Source organism: Uranotaenia lowii, chromosome 2 (assembly GCF_029784155.1).
Source record: "Uranotaenia lowii strain MFRU-FL chromosome 2, ASM2978415v1, whole genome shotgun sequence".
Classification (NCBI taxonomy): domain Eukaryota; kingdom Metazoa; phylum Arthropoda; class Insecta; order Diptera; family Culicidae; genus Uranotaenia; species Uranotaenia lowii.
In genome coordinates this window covers 202853220-202873896 of record NC_073692.1, presented here as the reverse complement: position 1 = coordinate 202873896, position 20677 = coordinate 202853220, and the positions used below count along the sequence as shown (strand labels likewise).

Sequence of the window (20677 nt, the reverse complement as noted above, 5' to 3'; positions counted from 1 at the left end):
TTTACAACACAGTACAGTGCAAAAGTTTAGAAACAAGTAAAAATTAAATAACTTTTTTTTACGAAATTGCATTTTGTGACTAAAAGTCAGTTCTACGGCGAATTGCAAGTGCATTTAGGGTGGTGCACTTTACAGTGTCGGTCAAAATTATATCGGCACTTACAAATTTGAAAGTTTTTGGAAAAATTGGAATTCACTTCCAGTGGTCACTGAGACACTGTGAAGCATTATAGCGAGACCCATAGAGGCAAGTGGCTAGACAACAGTATCGTACAAAAGTATAGCGTCACTTAAAAAATTGGATTTTTGGAAAAAATCAAAATCCCTTTGCCTGTTTATTTTGTGGCGATTGTAACATTGCTGGGTTACGTAAATACAAGTTGCTGACTACAGTACCGCTCAAAAGGATAGCAACATACACTAAATAAAAATATTTTGGCGATTTTTATTTATAAAACACATCCGAAAAGTCAATCATTGGTGGCATTTACGGTCGTTTTGGTGTTTTTAAGTGTGATTTGAGTGGTGTTGAGTGATGGCTAGCAAGGCGGAGAAAAAGTTAGCAGCGGACCTTCTGACGAGACGACGAGCGTGTGCTGAACGAGATGTGGTGGAGAAGTTCGTAGCGGATTTCACCTATGAACGGGATTGTTGCCAGGTTGCGGTACGTTTGGAGGCGCTCAACAAGTGCAACGAACTCTTCTTGAACGTGCAGAACGACATCGAGATGGGTGACAGCGAAGAACGGTTTGAAACACACCTGGAATTCCGTGCTGATTTTGAGGATCGATTCTGCAGGGCGAAGGGTTTTTTGCTGTCCAAACTGGAGAGTAGGGAGCATCCGTTGAGTTCGACGATCATCCACGCATCGGCTTCTCATAGCATGTCTTCCAGCTTTCATCATCGTCTGCCAAAAATCGATTTGCCGAAGTTTAGTGGAGATGAATCGCGCTGGATCTCATTCCGTGATAACTTTCTCTCGATGATCCACTGCAACGAGGACATACCGATCGTCAACAAGCTGCAGTATCTGTTGCAGTCGTTGGAAGGAGAGGCAAGAAAACCGTTCGAGTCTGTGGATATCCAAGCCGATAATTATTCGTCGACGTGGGACGCGCTTAAGAAGCGTTACGATAACAAGCGATTCCTCAGAAAGGAGCTGTTTCGAGGCCTGTACAACCTTCCACCGATCCAGTATGAGTCAGCCCAAGACCTCAACACACTGGTTGATGATTTCCAGCGACACGTTAAGGCTCTGGGGAAGTTAGGCGAACCGATCGAGCATTGGGACACTCCGCTCATCTTCATCCTGTCAAACAAGTTGGATTCGGCGACGATTCGTGCATGGGAGCAAGATACTCGACAGAAGGACGAGGTGAAATACGACGAGCTCATCGAGTTTCTCATCCACCAGGTCCGGATGTTGAAATCCGTGGACAGCGATCTCCAGCATCGTTCCTCAGTGCCCACCGTTTTCAAGGTGGCCGGACAAATCACGAAGAAACCAGTTCCCATCCGATCTGTCGTGAACACAGCTACGTCCGAAACTCAATCCAGTACTTCGCCATGCCACTGTTGTTTGAGAACACATCCGCTTCACCAATGTCCAGCATTTTCGAACCTATCAAGCTCCCAACGTCGAGAGTTTGTGACACAGCACAGTCTTTGCTGGAATTGCTTTCGCGCAAACCACCGGGCAACATCCTGCAAATCTAAGTTTCTGTGCAGGATTTGTCAAGCAAAACACCACACCATGTTGCACGACCACCAAATATCACATCTAGAGCAACTCTCTACTGAGGAACCACATCCCGTACAAGCGAATCCAGGCCCCAGTAGATTGCTTAGCCCCCCAACAGTAAATCTTTCCGTGCATTCTGATTCAACCGTTCTCTTGGAGACAGTCTCGCTGTTAGTAGTCGACCGATACGGCAGAAAGATCCAAGCACGAGCTCTACTTGATTCTGCAGCGATGTCAAATTTCATCACCAAGAAGCTGGCGAACGAGCTCGCCACCCGTCAAAGTCCCGTGGACATCGCAGTTGCCGGAATTGGAGAGTTAGTCAAGCGTATCAAGCACAAGTTAGCTGCCAAGATCATATCCAGGAACAGCGACTTCTCCACCACACTCGATTTCCTCGTCATGAAGAAGCCAACCTCCCATCTTCCCACATCCCCGATCGATACAACTGCCTGGAAAATGCCAAAGGTTCCATTGGCGGATCCTCAGTTCCACGTTCCAGCAACAATCGACATAATCATCGGTGGAGAATGTTACCACGAGTTCCACACAGGCGTACGCCACTCTCTTGGTGATAATTCTCCGTTTTTGGTGGACACCCTCTTTGGCTGGACAGTTTCTGGCAAAGTGGATTCCAGCTCCACCACCGCACCGCGAGCGTGCTTCCTCTCCACCGTTGATCAAACCCGAGAAACGATCCCTGGGGAGTTCCGGCCAATGGAAACCGCCGATGGGAGCCTGAGAACGGAAGCTGAACCCTCCACCACTCAAATCCACGAAAAAGGATCCGTCGCCCGCCATTCCCGGCCCAATAATCCTAAAACCACCCTTGGAGATTCGAACACGAAGGCCACACAACGTAACTCCACCAGAAATGCACACCACAAAATCCCTGGAAGTCACGCTCAGCCCGGAAAAAGGCACCGCATCGATTCTGTTGACGACAAACCACACTGCTATCTGCCACATCACCCGGTGCTCAAGGAAGCCAGCAAAACCACCAATGAACGCGTGGTATTCGACGCATCCTGTGAGCCCAATTCAAGATACGCGCTCAACGATACGCTGCTCGTCGGTTCCGTCGCTCAACACAGTCAGCTGTCCAACACGCCTTCAAGCGCCGCTAAGGTCAACGACAAAGGAGAAGACGCTGCCTGTGAATCCTGCTGCTACTTTGTCCCTTTAGCCAAGCAGCCGTCAGTTACCTGTCTGGGGTTATGCGCACCTGTCCTGCCAACGGAATTCCGCATACCAAAGCCGCCACGACATCGTTGGAGAACTATTGCTGCTAATCGGTTAACTGCTATCCAGAAGGATACTGATGGGCTCAGTAGGAGACGCGTTCCGGAAGTGCACATCACAGCTAGTGAACTGTCCAGGTATCTACATTCCTCCAACTTCCCCGAAAACCCTGCATGGCAATCGTCGTTATTGGAAAACTGGCCCTGTTCCGCCACCTCACGGCCACTCGATCGCTCTACAAGACTTCATCAAGGTCGAGATGGAGTCATTCAGTCAGCCAAGCGAGATTGTCATCTTATTCACCGCCAGCAGTCAACAGGTCAACGTGACAACCCCCGACAACTAGTACAAAGCTACAAAGACCGGTAGAGCACGCCGAACGTGCTCAACGCGCTTATAGAGCGCTAAAAGGTGATTAGCGTTCCTATAACTTTACTCCAACCGTTCGATCTACCGGGTCTTTGTTGCTTACAGATCCATGTTCTACTAATTTCACCCATTTGCGGTATTTTCATCGAGATCAATCTACAAAGACCGGCAGAGCACGCCGAATGTGACTCACTGCGCATGTCGAGCGCTAATAGGTGATTAGCGTTCCAAATTGTCACATTTTCTTGTTCGATCTACCGGTTCTTTGTCGATTACAGATCCTTTCCTACATTATTGCTATATCGTCACCGAGCATTCATCGCCATGCACCAAGCCACGTCAGAAGCCGAATCTTCTAAGACCGGTAGAGCACACCGAACGTTGCTCAACGCGCTAAAGGGGCGCTAACAGGTGATTAGCGTTCCTCTAACCTTACTCTACGCCGTTCGTTCTACCGGGTCTCTTTTGTCGTCCACAGATTCTGCACCAGTGCCTAAGTTGAGACGAAGCAGGTTCCTCGATGTGCGACGTGCCAGTTGTGCCTTCGAATCCAGCCGAAGTAGTGAACAGCTGCCTTTCCGACGCAAAGATGGTTCATGTCGGGTCCAATCGTGTCTCTTGGTCCAACCGTGTACCCTGGCCCAACCGTGTCGCATGGTCCAACCGACTGAGGAGCCCGCAATCAATTGGTCCGAAATTGGTTGAAACAGCAGTTTCAAGGTGGCCGGAATGATCGGTACTGTACCGATCAGGAAATAGCATCTAAGTTTTTGTTTGTAATATGTGTCTAGTTTTATGTTCACTTGACACTTTAATCCATTTGCTCGCAAACACCACTTTCTGTACACGTACCCTAGCATTAATATGTACTCTCTCGCAACATAAGAACTTTCGCCGAGAGAGACTCACACAATAGAATGTAAGCCATTTTAGTTGTTAGAATAGAAAATAACATTGAATCGAACGCACGGATCTTTCACTTCGTTCCAATAAAGTACTTATCTAAAGTCCAACCAAGCGGCTTATCTCAAGTTTATCCGAAATCGGGTCTAGTTAAGTGGTGGCAAAATAGTTGCATCAAGTTGCACCGTGATACCCATACAAAGTACACCGAAGTGCAAACAAAATTCTTCCCCCATCGGGTGAATCAGCTGCTGTGTGTTAAGTGTAGGCGACTTACCCGGATTCCTGCTGCTAGTGGATGCCGTCGACTTAGAGACGGGAAGAAAACCCTCGAATTCCGAACCCCCCATCGGCCGAGTCCGAACACCCTGATTTGTACATTTTATTTGCAAAACCAAAAAAAAACATTTTTTCATGAAAGAATATCGTTTGTCAGCAAATAGAAATAAACCAGACAAATCTAGCGAAACATTTCATATGGGCAAAACTGCCAAATATAAACAAATTGGGTAAACGATCAATCTAAATAAGAGAAAAACTCGAAAATAGCAAAAAATTACCGAAAAAAGTAAAAGCTCTTCATAACCAACGAACATTAAGTGAATATAACGCACACTTTTTTATTTTCTTGAACCAAAAGTTGTCGAATTTTTAAATAGGATTTGATTATATGTTCGGAAATTTCAAACACGATTTCCTCGTTTCGAGCTAACTGCAAGTTGGCTTCATAATAAAATTGAAACAATTGAAAAACTATTTAAATATTGACAATATAGACTAAATTGACACAAAAGACAAAAAAAAACGGAATCAAAGCAATCGAAAGATTCCTTTTAATGCAACCACGGTAAATGAAAAGTTCATATACCGGTATTTCGATAGCAACTTACTACCTTCTTCAGTGAGCGTTTCAAAAATAACAAAAATTACAAAATTGAAAAAATTAAATAAAGACAAATGGATTGACATGACAAAATTGACAAACATGACAAAATAGAAAAAAATGACAAACACTACTAAAAAGACAAAAATGACAAAAAAAAAGAACCAAAAAACCATTTTGATTCAAATGACAATATTGACAAAATATTAAAAGTTGACAAAATTGATTGAAGATATAAAAATTACATATTTGACAAAATTGAGAAAATGCAAAAAAAATCACACTTTTTAGAAAATTACGAAAATTATAAAAATGGCAAAATGTACTAAATTGACAAAATAAAAAAAAAACAAAGCCTAAAAGATTATTAAACTGATAATATTGATAAAATAGAGAATAAACTAACCAAATTGACAAAATATCCCTGAATTCCGAAATTGAAAAATGAAAACAACAAAAATAAAAATACAAATATTACAAAAACGATCACAAAATGTTCAAATATAACAAAAATGACAAGAATAATAAAAATGTCAAAAATGACAAAAAAGACAAACGTTATTCAAATGTATATTGACAAAATTGACATAACATATTGACAAAATTGATGAAACTGACAAAAATGTCTAAATCGACAAAATGTACATTAATTGACAAAAAAGACAAAAATGACAAAAATAACAAAAATTACAAAACGAAAAAAATGACAAAAACGACAAAATAAAATAAATAAACCGAACCTTTATTAGTTAACAGTTTATTAGTTAACAGTTACTTTCTACTTAGTTTACCTATGAAATGGATGAAATAGATTTTCGTTTTGCGAATGTATGCTTTTAAAGAATATAAAATTTATTTTCTAGGTGATGAAATAATTCAGGGAACTCTTACTTAGCTCTCTCAAAAATATGAACAGATCGAACTATTTTGGAACTTTTGCTATACAAGTAGGCTTTTGCTGGAAATAAAATCTACCCTGGCAGAATAAGCATACTGGTTATGATAAATTTCTTGAGCTCTTGAGTTCCAAAAAACAACAAAAAGAACAACATTTTACCAACCATGGTTCTGGCTAATCCTGGAACACAGCGTTTAGCACTCCAACTTTCGGTACCCATAAAGGTACCCACCCAGATGCTATCGACGCCCAAAAACCCTGGGCAAACCGAAAGGCAAAAATTAACTACATTTACTGGAGTTTAATGCATGAATGACTTCTCCATTTCCTGGGAGAAAACCTTGGAAATCCTTTAATCTTCTTGCGTTTGCCACACCGAGCAATGAACGAAGGAACAGTCAGAGCATTTTCGGTTACACTTGGGTGCATAATCTAATGAAGATTAGATCCTGGGGGGGGGGGAGATTTCTGTTGAATGAATGAAGAAAAAGGCTGTAATGAAGAATGCAAACTGTAACAACTGGAAGAATTCAACAGACAAAGATCGATGATGAAAATAAAAACTGAGGAATTCTAAGAAATTTGGATGAAAAGTGAGGTCTTTTTAAAGCGATTCTTTATGTACATTTTTAAGACGGCTTTATGACACTGTTTTGACACGCAATTAGCAAGCTGGGAGTGGGATGAGCTATGAGGTTGTAGGGATAAGACCATAGACCTGAGATCTGAGATCTGAAACTTGAGGCTCCAAACATTGGACCTGAAACTTAAGACATGAGATCTAAGACCTGAGACCTGAGACCTGAGATCTGTGACATGTGACATGAGACGTGGGATCTGAGAATTGTGATCTGAATCATTATACCTAAAACCTTACACATAAGAGCTGAGACTTGAGAACTGAACCCTTAAACATGAACTTTAGCATGGGACTTGAAAATCCAACCTTACACTCGGGCTTTGAGTCCTGAGACATGAAACTTGTTAACTGAGACCTGAAATTTGAGATCGAGACCTGAAGCTGGAGGACAAATATCTGTCTCGCGTTTCACATCTTATGTCTCAGAATTAAGGTTTCATATTACAGGTCTCATACCTCAGGTCTAAGGCAAGATTGCCGTAATTGAAGAAAAATCTATAATTTCTCAGAATTAAAAAAAATCATCACATAATCTGTTTCACAGAACGCAGAAATTTCTTTTTAATCTATCTATCTATATATATAAAAAGTAATTTCCGTTTGTTTGTTTGTATGTTTGTCTTCAATAGGCTCAGCTGCCTTAAGAGCTAGAGAGCTGAAATTTGGCATGGATGCTCATTAGGACCAGGAATGATGAAAAATGTTTTTAGATTTTCGGATGACCCCTTTTGAAGGCGGTCGTCCATACAACAACGGTTTTATTCCCACAAACCAAAAGTCATGGCACCCATTTTTTGAACCGAGTTTCGTTTCCGTTCGTTTCGTTGGCGGGATTATTTTCACCATCACCATAGGCAGGCTATTAGAAACGACCATCCAGAGCTCACATGTACTGGATAGCAAATCGAAGCTTGCTGAGCATTAAAATTTTGAAAGTGAAAATTTTGGCGGGTGTTTTTTGTACCTTCTACTGTTAAAAGCACATGCTACCGGTACGAGATATTTGGATACAATTATAAGCCTACATTTTGATTGAAAAATACAACTAGCCTGTTAGGAATATATTGACTAGAATAGTAGTGGCTTTCAAAGTGCTCTTTACCGCTGCTGGGGGGCTTTGAAGGTCAACCATTTTTATATTTTTGGAATTCCTCTTAGAGAAAGAAAATTTTTTTAGATTCAGAGTTTATAAGTTCACGGCTGCGATTTTAACGCTTCAATTGGAATTTTAATGGGGGATTAGAAAATTGATAACAGAATGAAATTTGAGGTTTTGAGTTTTATACAATTCTATTTTACTGGCCAATTTCTAACTTTTGAGTTATCATTGATGAAAAATGTGGTCGATTCTACCATCTCTTAATGGGATGTTTGTACCCATGAAAAAATAACAGAACTAAAAAAAAACCTTTTTCATAATATAAAAATGGTGTGTCCGAGATGATTTGTTGTTGATAACTTCAAAAAGTTATTAGTAGAACTTTCAACATTTAAGATAAACTAATAATAAAACAGTGCGAAATTGAAAAGCGAAAAAATACATACAAGCAAATAAAAAAAACATGCAAAGTGGGTTTTCAACATGGTTCAAAAAAGTTCGGAGGTTTTTAAGAAAATTCTAATTAAATGAAACTTAAATATACCATTTTACAGGGAGATCATCCATATTGAAAAGTGGGATTATCTTCAACAAATATTTTCATTAGATAGGGGATGGAAAAGATAAAAAAAGCAGTTTAATCTTTCGAAGATAAAACTATTAAGCCAAATCTATTCAAGCTTCCTTAAAAATGATGGGTGTAAAAAATGTTTTTCATGAAAGGATGAAGGATTGGAATGAAAATTTGTACACGAGAGTTTTGAGGGACGGGCAATCGATTTCAGGTATTGAATTCAGGGTAAGGGGCCGGCAAAAGGTGGGCGTCCATATTAACGTTTCCATATTTTTGCAATATCGTCGTTACCATACATCGGATTGGGATGAAAATTGGCACACGGTAGTTTTCGGGGACGGACAATCGATTAGAGTTGTCAAATGTTTTGCCAGGGGTCTACGACATGAGTCGTTCATTAGTTTACCCTGCTTTTAGCAATATTGACGTTACTATGCAATAGATTGCTTTGAAAATTTGCATACGGGAGTTTTGAGGGAAGGAAATTGATTACAGATATCAAAGATTGTATAAAAGGCCACCTGAAGGGGTTCAACTTTTTGACAATAATTGCGTTGTTATGAAACTGTCGAGTCGAAATTCATACACGGTGATTTTTTGGCACGTTCAATTGATTTCTGTTTTCAAATTTAGTAGCAGACGACAGAAAAGTGAACGTCCAATATTTTTGCAAAAATAACTAAACAATGATTTCGGAAGTGCATCTGGAAAATGCTTGACAATTGGCGTATTCATACAACAAGTTGAAAGCGAAACGGAGTTCGTATGGGATCAGCTAGTATCAATATAAATTTTGGATTATTAACTTTGAATTGGAGAAATATCATGAAATTAGTTAAGTTAATTAATTTTTCTTAAGTTAAAATGTAAAAAAGACTCAATTTGACATGACTTTTGAATAAATTTTTTAAGAAAAATATCACAGAACGCCGTCACAGAACTTTTGGGTAATATCACAGAAATCACAATAATGGGTAAATATCACAATTTTTTTTCGTCAGAACACATTTTTTTTTCTGCAACCTTGGTCGCAGGATGCAGATCTCATGTCTCAGGTTCCAAGGTTCAGAGCTCAGGTCTAATGTCTTTAGTCTCAGATCTCACATATCAAATCTCAGGTCTTATGTATCAAGTATCACAACTCAGATCACAGGGTCTCAGGTTTCGTGTTTGTTTCAAGTCTTAGAGATGATTCTTGTCCCAATTTAAAAAATTCCAGTTTCCAGGAATTAACATATCACTCCTGTTAATAAAAACCACAGTTTTGTATTTTTTATTTAAAGATTCAGGTTAGAGAATTCCATCCGAGTTCAGAACCGAGAATTTGCACAATTCAGAAAACATAATTTGTACAAAAATCGATTTAGTTTCCAATTCAAGTTTCCGTCCCCAGTTTATCATTCGCATTTTATTATGAATGGCAGTTCCATTGCCGACGAAGTTATCAATACATTTCCAATTTAAAAAAAAACCCACACAACTTGTTGACGTATTGTGGAAAACCATTTTCAATTGTCCCATTACTCCATTGATGCTGGGATTGACAAGTTCACATCTTTTCCCTGTTAACTTTTTTGTTAGAAACAAAAAAAAACTTCCCAACCTACGACACGCAACTTCTAGTAGCTCCCACAGAACTTTTTAATGGCTCATGGTATTTCCCGAAAATGAGATGAAAACTGGAAACCACTTTAGATTGACTTTGGATGATGGCTTTGGAACGGAACGGGGGATCCACCGAACAAAAAAAAAGAACAACCTTCCAAAAAGTTGAATGTTGAAAGATGAAACTTCCATTCGTGGGTTTGAAAAACATCTGTTCTAGTATCGAATACAAGTCGTCAGCTGCCAGCTGGAAGTGGGATGAGGGAAGTTAAAAAGCTCATTCCGGGAAATGAAATATGACGGACGGGCAAGGTACGGTCATCAATCTGTGCTGGCCGGGATTATATTTTGTTTGTTTAAATGTTATCTGTGACTGATTTAAAGTTTTAAAAAGTCTCTTGGGATTATGCTTTTTTGTTGTTTGTTTTTCGACACTTCAACGGCTCGGAAGTGAGATGGAACGAACTTAACCTTTCCGGAAGCTCAATCCATCAAGCCTTTGAGGTAATGGGTTTAGACTTTTTTCCAACGCTTATAGGAAAGATTTCGGAAGACTTTCGAATGAATACAAAAACAAATCTGGATTTGTTTCTTGTAATGAAGGTGAAAGTTTTGACATTCGGTGAAATTTCATATCCAAGCCTTGTGCGTTGTCGTTTGAAATGCGCCAAAACAAAAAACAGATGATTTATACCTGGTAAAAATAAAATATGAAAATTCACATGAATGAAGATATTAATTCAGGAGAAACAAGACATTTTTTACACTTTGACGTGATAGAATTTCTATTTATGTGGTTTATGAATGAAGACACCAACGAAAAAAAAAAAAAAACAAAATATGTCGAGCCAGAAACGGTCGATCGAAATGGCATTTATTGCAGAAAAGAAATGTGTCTGACAATGCCGAAGCACCGTCACATAGCCCGCTCCTTAATTTTAAAAGTTGTGTTAAAATCCTGTACCACGATACCGAGCTTTCAAAATCTCCAACAACCCCCAAAAGGATTGTCTCTGGAGCCACGACTGGAGTTGAGTGCTATGCTTAAATCAAAGTAACGGGATACACGATGTCGTTCATGTTTTGTGTTCCGATGCTTCCGGATGTGTGAGAATATTGAAATTGAATCGAGAGGAAAAATTACTATACATGCAGGAAACGTTCTATGGCTTCCGACGTTTCCGGGCACAGAATCGGTTTCTCGCTGCATAACTTATCCATTCCTTGGATGGCATTTTATTTCGTCGTTAAACAGCACGTACTCAGAGCTGCTTCGAGTTTGGGGCATTGTGTTTTGTTGGATTATATCGATTGGGTCCCCGAGACATATGATTTCTGGCTTGTATATTTTTTTTGAATAATGATTTCCGACTCAAATGGGATAAATCAAAATTAAAGATGAAGAAATTTGCCGGAACTCGTAGCCTTTTAAGTATTTCAGTCGAAAAAAAATTTAAATTTTAAAAAAATCGCACGTCTCACTTAAAAAGAAGTTGAAACAGGTTGATGACTCGTTTCTCAATTTCAAAGACTGTTTTTGGCGTTGTTATGATTGGGCGAACATCGAATCTACAAACCTTTTCAACTCAGGCATCACAAGCTTATAGCCAAATTTGAACAACAATTGATCCATGAAAAACCCTTTTAGATCATTGCATTATTGATCAGGTTCAGGTTACGCAAGAATTGTATCATCTTTTTATTTTTTTACATTTCGCCGAACCCATCATGTTCGACAACATCGTCATCATAAATGCCAATCGGCGTGAAAGTAAACCGGAAAGAGCGATGACGACGACGACGACGAAGGAGGAAAATATTTGACTTTATTTATATCAATACGGCTCCACAAATGTTCCTCCATCAAAATGCCCTACAGCAGCCCAAACCAGCTCCGGATGATTCGGGATGACGATACAGCACATTTTACCTTTTCTCGTTTCCCCTAGATTTTGAGTACGGGGAAGACCTCTGCAAACACAATCGTAAAACCCGGGAGCCAGGTTGAGCCGGATAGAGTTTACGGTTTATTTTTCTCTGACAATTCCTTTTTTTATTTTGACGTGGACATAATTCGAGATAATGGTGAATTTTCGACATTTACGTTTCAAATTGCTGCCCCGAGATAGGCCAAACAGGTCGGTTTGTTTCTGTGATGTATCTTTTACAGTTAACTTCCGGTAACTTATTGGAGGAGACAAGTAGGTTTATCATTTCCTAGAGAGTCAAATCCTGAATTTTGAATCCACATTCCACAAAAATCCTAAATACAGTTATCCCGAAACCAGAATCATGAAAATGCATCTCTAAATTCTAGATCCAAAAATTTAGACCTGCAATCATGAATCCTAAGTTCTGAATCTTGAATAATTGAACCTCAAATCTTGAATCTTGAATCTTGAATCTTGAATCTTGAATCTTGAATCTTGAATCTTGAATCTTGAATCTTGAATCTTGAATCTTGAATCTTGAATCTTGAATCTTGAATCTTGAATCTTGAATTTTGAATCTTGAATCTTGAATCTTGAATCTTGAATCTTGAATCTTGAATCTTGAATCTTGAATCTTGAATCTTGAACCTTGAATCTTGAATCTTGAATCTTGAATCTTGAATCTTGAATCTTGAATCTTGAATCTTAAATCTTGAATCTTGAATCTTGAATCTTGAATCTTGAATCTTGAATCTTGAATCTTGAATCTTGAATCTTGAATCTTGAATCTTGAATCTTGAATCTTGAATCTTGAATCTTGAATCTTGAATCTTGAATCTTGAATCTTGAATCTTGAATCTTGAATCTTGAATCTTGAATCTTGAATCTTGAATCTTGAATCTTGAATCTTGAATCTTGAATCTTGAATCTTGAATCTTGAATCTTGAATCTTGAATCTTGAATCTTGAATCTTGAATCTTGAATCTTGAATCTTGAATCTTGAATCTTGAATCTTAAATCATGAATCTTGAATCTTGAATCTTGAATCTTGAATCTTGAATCTTGAATCTTGAATCTTGAATCTTGAATCTTGAATCTTGAATCTTGAATCTTGAATCTCGAAGCTTGAATCTTTCATCTTAAATCTTGAATTTTGAATCTTGAATATTGATTCTTGAATCTTGATAGTTCATCAAGGGGTACGACTTCAATCTTGATTGTTGAATCTTGAATTTTGAGAATCCTGAATTTTTTGTGTTGGATTCTGAATTTTGCATCTCGAATTCAAGAGGACGAATGACCAAGTTGGTTAAAATCTTCTAAAAATAAACAAAATAGAAATAGAATAGAATTCAAGTCCTAAATCTCAAATCTTAAAATCTTAATCTTGAATCCATAGTTCGTTATATGTACTGATTAACGGAACTCAAATACCGAAACCTGAGTTCTGAATCCTCAATCTTGAATTCTGAATTATGAATCTAGAATTGTGAATCCCGAAACTGAAACCAAAATCTTGAATCTGTACTACTTAATCAATTCTAAATTCTAAATTCCTGAAACCTTTTTTTTTAAACCAGTGAGTGGCCAGCGAGTTTCCATTTTCGAATTCGCGGTTTTTTTTTTGGTGTTCCTGGTTGAGAATTTTTTATTTTCCTTGTATCGAAATGCGCAAAAAAATGTTTATCAGGGTTTTTGACCAAAAAGAAAACATTTTTTCGTAAGTTGAACGTAAAACTATGAAAGGACTAATATTGTTTTAGTATAATCTTGAAACTCAAAGGTTTTTCAGAATACGGTGATGGTAATACGACGGTAATACGATACGAAAATAATTCTGGTTGTCCAAATCTTAACCGAAAATTGTTACCTTCTTTTCAGTCTTTCACACCATTTTCGTTTATTTAAAAAAAAATGCTTTATTTTTATTATTTGCATGAGATAAATTATAGTTTTGATATGATGCCATGTGTATAATTATTTGAAAATTTCAAGTTGAAATACTGAATTATGCTATTGAAATCTTGCTTTCAATTTCTGAAATTTGAAAAATAATCATGCGCTGAATTTCGCATTGAATAACCGATCCATAAATCAATTTAATTTTAAGTTCGGATTCATAATTCAAATTTTAATTTCTGACACTTATTTTATTTTCGGATAAGGAAATCAAATTTTACTTGAAAGCTTGGGTAATGATTAACGTTCTAATATTTTTCTCCTTAAGTTTTTAAAATAGATTCCGAAGAACGTTATGAATTCTAAGCAATCTGAAATTTTATTTTGGTTCTTATATTGAGTACTGAATCATATTTTTGGTTGGATACCTTTAAATTTATTTATTTTTGTAATGTGCTGAGTTCTAGATGCTTGAATATGTTTACCTAAATTATAGTAAATTTATCTTAAATCTTAATCTGAATTTTCACTCCTATTCCAAAAGAGCATGTTTTATTCGATTTTCCAATTTGAAATCCTACTGGTTTAAGTGAAAAATGTATACAAGAATCACACAAAAACTTGGTCACTCCTTCAGCCTTTTGTGCGTTTATCAATTAACCAAATAAAATGGTGGCATCTTATTATATTATTTGGTTTCCGGTATTTTACCCGGATTGAACAATTTCCGATTCTCAAAAGTTAAAATTGAGCTATATTAGAAGAAAACCAAATTTTCGAAACCAAATAAGATAAGTACTTCGAGGTAATGTCGTTTGTCAGACATTTGAGGTTTGATTTTTGAACTCATGTTTTGATAGTTTTTGAAAATTTGTAGTGTGTATGTACATATAACACAAACAAAGAAATTCGATTTTTTTAAATATTTTATCAATCAAATGAAAATTTGCAGTATGGTTATGATTATTTTTTATTTTGATGAAGGTACCGTGAACTTATTTGAAAACAGCTGAAAATAAGTAGAGTCACGTCAAAAAAATTCTTACTGTTCAATTTATTTAAAAACAATCTTTGAACATGAGATTTTTGTTAAAAAAAAATGGCTTTTCAGAGTATCAGGTGACCGAGTTAGGATGAATAACTGAATTCATATCTCTCTTGTAATGTTCTTTAAACATTGAATTTTTTTTCCGAGTTTTTAAAATTACTCCCCCAGTTGAAATGTGTTAGTAAGATTACTAATAATTCCAGTTATAAGATAGATGTTAAACTTAAATCTTAGTTTTCGAGTTGTGGATTCAATCGAAAATTGTCTTGATTCAGCGTATGAATTCACATCGGAACTATGAAGTCGCAGCATTTTGATTTCTTATAATTCATTTTGCCTAATTCTTCATTAAGGTCTTTTTCAGATATTTGGTTATCTCGGTACAAAATTTTTAGCTAATTAATGCTATACAAGTTAAAGACTTAACGTATTAAATCTTCACAGTTGTGAAAAGTTTGTACAATATGCGTGAGCTAAGGAATTTTTCTATAAAAATTTTGTGCTCGTAAAATGTATGCGCTAAATTCCAAAATCTATTTTTTTTTTAAATGAAATTCCCATTTTCCCGACTTTTTACTAATGAATATAATATCCCGACATTTTTCCGCTCTTAACGAATGGTTTACAATCCTAAAATAAACGACTATGGATTGTAGAGAGATTCTGAGAAAAAGTTTCGCCATGATGAAATGCATGAATTTTAAGATTTGATAAATTTATATATGGGAAAATTTTTTTTCCGGTTTTAATTTGAAATTCCTGGTCTTTCCGATTTTCCGGTCTCATTTTTAATTCCCGGTTTTCCCGTTTTGCTGGCTGGCTGAATATTTAATCCTAAAGTCCTGAATTAGAATTAAATGAATACGCGCTTCACTTTTCGTAAATAAAGTTTCTTAGTTTAAACCTTGCTTATGTAAATACCTACCTATAAGTTGTATAAGAAGTTTTAAGGTGATGTACAGAGATATATTTTAAGGCATTGAATTTAAAAAAGAAACTCGCAACACTATTTGTGTCAATCAAATGAGGTATTGTTCGTATAGAAGTTATGCGAGTAAGTTTGCAAAGTTCAACAATATAAATAAAAATCACATTGATTTTCTAGAACAAATTTATCCGTGCAAACGTTACATTAAGGTGGGAGTAGGGTCTAACACTTTCAAAAAATCGATTTTTATTTTCTTATTGTAAAACATTTCAAGAATGTTGTGTTAAATTTTTAAGTCAATCGAAGCAAAACTGTAGAAATTATAGGCCTTTATCTCCTCTTATCTAATACTGCAAGAGAGTGAGAGCAGAAACTTCAAACGCGTTTTTCTCGAAAGCACATTTTAAAAGTCCGTGGACATCGTCATTTGAAAATACTTCAGGGCTTCTTTTCAAATTTGGAACATATTTTCTACATATAAAATACCAACCCCCAACGATTTTCTAATTTTTTTAATTTGGGAAGATTTTACAGATAAAAAATGGCGGTTTTTATCGTGAAAAATCGTAGTTTTTACGTCAAACAGCCACAAAAATTTCAAAATTTTTTTTAAGTTAAATAAAATCGTTGGGTTCCAGAAAAACATCTATTAAAAATATTTCGCTCTGATTTTTTTTACTTCAGGTAATTCTGTGCTGAGATACAGTGTCCACCGCAAATCCTGTTTTCTAAAAGGCATCCTCGAAAGTGCTCCGTCACCGGCTCATTTTTCAATATTTTTCTACGAAAAAAATACTTAACGTTCTTTTAACAATGCTTTGTATAATGCAAAAAATTTGAATAAATTTTTTTGAACGATAGCTCTAAAAAAAATCGTGAAAATGGTGTTTTTTTACCCGTTAGACCCTACTCCCCCCTTAAATGACTTCAAATCGACTAAGTCTAAAGGGAGTTCAGCATACATGTTTCTAAGTACATAACATTGTCCTCAATTTTTGAATCTAAGGAGTGTATTCGAAAAAAATGCAACACTTTGTTTTGTGAATAATTTTTGAATGCATAGATGGATATAGATAAAATATTCAACGAAGTTATCTGGTGATAAAATATTTACATGTGCATTTTTTTGTGATGTTCTGTCAAGCGATTTTTCAGATAGCGTCCAATGCAGAAGTTTTTCGACTTTTATTTTTAGGCAACACGTGCGCCACCTTTAATGCATACTATTAACAACATTTTATCCAAATCAATGCCATTTTTGATAACGTTTTCTGTTTCCAGAAGCTAACTCAAAATTTTGAATTTGGTCGAAGTTATAACAAAGTTAGCCGATTTTCGTCCTTCGGCATAAAAACAACTCTATTAGACTTCACTTCACCATTGTTTTTGCGTAATAGCACGATTCCAGATTCAACCTAAGCAGAGTATACACTTTGTGGGACATTTTAAAGTGCTCTTCATAGTAAACGGTCGTGCCAACCATATCGTGTCGATCGTTACGAAAGACTGAGTAATTTGCAGTTTCCACAGATCCTAGGGCTTCTCATGTACTAGATATTAAATTTTTAACTCTTTTATTTATTTAATTTCGGGAAATACAGGCGAGACATGTCAACGAAGAGATTCTGGTTGGAATCCTACCAGATGACCGCTGAAGAGTTCGTTTAGGTGTCAATTTAGAAATTTTTCAAAATATCTCCTCACAAGCAGTCCAAATACTTTGCGCACGATTTGACCACCGTATTTTATTGGTGGACAGTTTTTTTACCATGTAGAAATGAAGTCAGGCCTATTTATTATTCAGCTAGAAAAACCAGTCAATAAAGTTTGGCTTTTTTTGTCACTTCTTCATATTTTCGGGATGAGCTTGAAAAAACCTCTCACATTCCTCTCACTTCTTGGAATCAATCATTTTCACTTATATTCAAATTTTATTGGATCCTCTAAAACTTCCTAATCGATTAACCATGGGAATTTTGGTCGAATGGTTGATTTCTAGCTCTTTTTGGGTCTCCCACTGGGATTTTCTCGATTCTTCCCAAAAAAAATTGTCAATTAACTTCAGTATTGGATGCTATCTCAAAAACCACTTGACAGATTGCCACCCAATTGTGTACACGTACATATTACATTACATTACAGATTCACAGAAAGTTTCACAAATTTTCATCCAAGCATTCAAAAGTTATTCAAAAAACAAAGTGTTGCATTTTTTTCGAATACACTCCATAAGTGTAATCACTCTTGCTCACACTTTTTCTGCTATTCAATTCAATATGTAAATTTTTAAAAATTTCCAATTGCATTGTAAATAATGGGACAAACATAAATTCAGGATAGATGAAGGAAAGAGATAGTAAAAATTACTTCCTCGAAAAAGAAACCATAAATTGTCTGAATCATCTGTATAAAAACTCTCAGTTTCCTGACTCTAACTCTAAACTGTGCTTTACAAGGTTCAATCTGCCCATAAAACTTTAATTAAAAATTGAAAATCGATCCCGGTATCAATCATCTACCACCTCCGGAGTTCGGACCATACCAAACCGGTCCAGTCTCGTATCAATTGGCAAAGTAATAAATCCTGCCGATGGCAGTAATAGTTTTTAATTGATTTCTCTTCATTGCTTTCCCTCGTTTCCTTCCTGCTTCCAGTGTCCTGCCCGCCACCTCTAAAGCCACGAGATTTCGTGCTGCAAAGATCCTGGCTGGACACCGGACCCGAGGGAGAACAAATGCTGCTGTCCAGATCGGTGCCGCACAAAAACTATCCGCCCAAGAAGGGATACGTAAGGTGCTGCGACTGAAACTTGGCTTCCGGCACCTGGGTTCGAGATTAACTTCTTGTGTTTTACTTCTCCATTCTCTCACTCTCTAGAGCCACTTCCTACATCACCGGCTTTGTGCTGCGAACCAACGACAACTCCAAGGCTGGCTGCATCCTGAAGTACGTGGCGCACTGTGACCCCCAGGGAACGCTTCCGCCGTGGCTCGTCAACAAGGTCACCCACACGCTCGGACCGCGGATGGTGAAAGATCTCAAGAAGGCCGCCCTCGGCTATGTGAGCTGGAAAAATTCACAACCACATCTGCGGAAACCGTGGCGCTTCCCGGAGGAAATCAGCTGTCCGCGGATATCGATTGATGATGTGAGTATACACAGTGTGAGGGCTTGTTTTTTTTCTAAGGCTGATCCGGGCTTCCTAACATTGGAATCCTATTATGACGGCGTGGGGAAGAAATATGATGATGATTAACCTTCTCTATTGGCCTCTTGAGTATAAATTGGATGTTGCAAACTGCCTATGGAAATGTTATGCCTACAGGGCAAATAAAAACATAATCTTACTATAAGGGACAATGAATTTTTAACACGAATTTCTTAACACAACAATTTTAAAACAAATCAACTAATTCTGAATAAAACAATAGGTTCGCCACGAATACCAGGTTTGAAACACGATAAGAACTGAATTTCAACAGAAATCTAAAAATGAAAAACAGCTACTTTATTTATCGGTGAAAAGTTATGTCCTTTTCTGAAGGGACATCTTAAGATTATGATTTTTTTTAAAGATTGATAGAAAGTTAGAAGTAATGAAAGATAAGAAATGAGCAGGTAAAATTTATTTAGAGGCATTATCATCACATATCAAATTTCTGTTCAGCACGGGCCAACTACCATGAAGTGATAGATACAGATAGAGTTGCATCTACCACCGGTGATTAATCTCTTCATAAAAACCGGCTGTTATGGTTTCGAGGATCATTTTCCAACTTCCATCCGAAAGTTTGATACAGACAGAATGCATCCGGCACATCTGATTGGAAGCCAAGCATCAAGACTAAGTTTTAATTGTAGGTAATTATGATATCAGTGACAATATGAGAGTTTTTTTTTTCTAGTTGATGGTATTACTCGAGCAGATTTCAAGGGGATTGAATTGCTATTACATCCAATGGCACGTTATCTGATAAAATGATAATATGTGCAACAAAAAATTGCAACTTTCAAAAAAGGAAAGTCGCATTTATCTACAAGGAAAACTGAAAATCATCCACGATGTAGGTTAGTAATTTTCCTAGTTAATGTTGAATGTATAGATTGAATTCGAATTTCATTCAATGCTAAAACATATTCGGGTTTCCATCTTTCGTCGAAAAAGCTCAACACTGTTGCTACTAAACTAATGAGAACTTTGTGGTTTATTATTTTAAGCCAGTACACAAAGAGGAAATTTAATATCTTCCCTCCTACATGAACCATATCTACGAAAATATACCTTCTTTATCTTGTGTGATTTTTTTCGAGGAATCAAATGAAGGCTTGTTGAGCTTTGACACGCTTTGTAAAAGTTATGGCTGATTTTACCCGTGATTCCCCTATATTTTTCAATTAGTTATGAAAGAAGTAAGTTCGGACTTAAGAATTTTGTAAATTAGACTTGTGTGATTTTTTTCCGAGAAATCGAATGAAGCCAGTTTAAGCCACCGCACGCATCGTAAAATAAAGTTATGGTTGTTTTAACCCTTAATTCCCCCGTATTTTTTAATTAATTGAAAAAAAGCATGTTCGGCCTTGAAAATTTTGAAACAAAGTATTTAGATACATAAGTGGTTTTCCTGAGGAATCGAATAAAGGCTGTTTGAGCCAACGCACGCATCGAAAAATGGAGTTATGGTAGTTTTACCCTCATTTTCCCAGCATTTTTTTTTTATAAAAAGCTTGTTCAGTCTGAAAAATTTTGAAGAAAATGAAATATGAAAATGAATATTCTGAACCAAATGAGACTTATCTCGTGTGTTATTTTCCGATGAATCGAACGCAGGCTTTTTCAGCCAGCGCACTCATTGCAAACTGAAGTTATGGCTTTTTAACCCAAAATTTTTCAATTTATTCAGAAAAAAGCTTGTTCG

At 36.9% G+C, this 20677-nt stretch overlaps 2 protein-coding genes across 2 annotated transcripts in view; both read left to right on the top strand.

The window, feature by feature from the left end:
- Positions 1–406: 406 nt before the first annotated feature.
- Positions 407–4270, top strand: LOC129749512 (uncharacterized). Its single transcript, XM_055744487.1, has 2 exons — positions 407–3763; positions 3831–4270. The coding sequence occupies exon 1, from the start codon at positions 536–538 to the stop codon at positions 3350–3352; it is 2817 nt and encodes a 938-aa protein (XP_055600462.1). The 5' UTR covers positions 407–535; the 3' UTR covers positions 3353–3763; positions 3831–4270.
- A 1930-nt stretch (positions 4271–6200) lies between these two features.
- Positions 6201–20677, top strand: part of LOC129742264 (uncharacterized) — a 25150-nt gene continuing 10673 nt past the window's right edge. The window contains exons 1-3 of the mRNA XM_055734139.1: positions 6201–6260; positions 18364–18554; positions 18639–18909. Of these exons, the coding sequence (XP_055590114.1) occupies positions 6201–6260; positions 18364–18554; positions 18639–18909 (522 nt within the window). The remainder of the gene's footprint in view (positions 6261–18363; positions 18555–18638; positions 18910–20677) is intronic.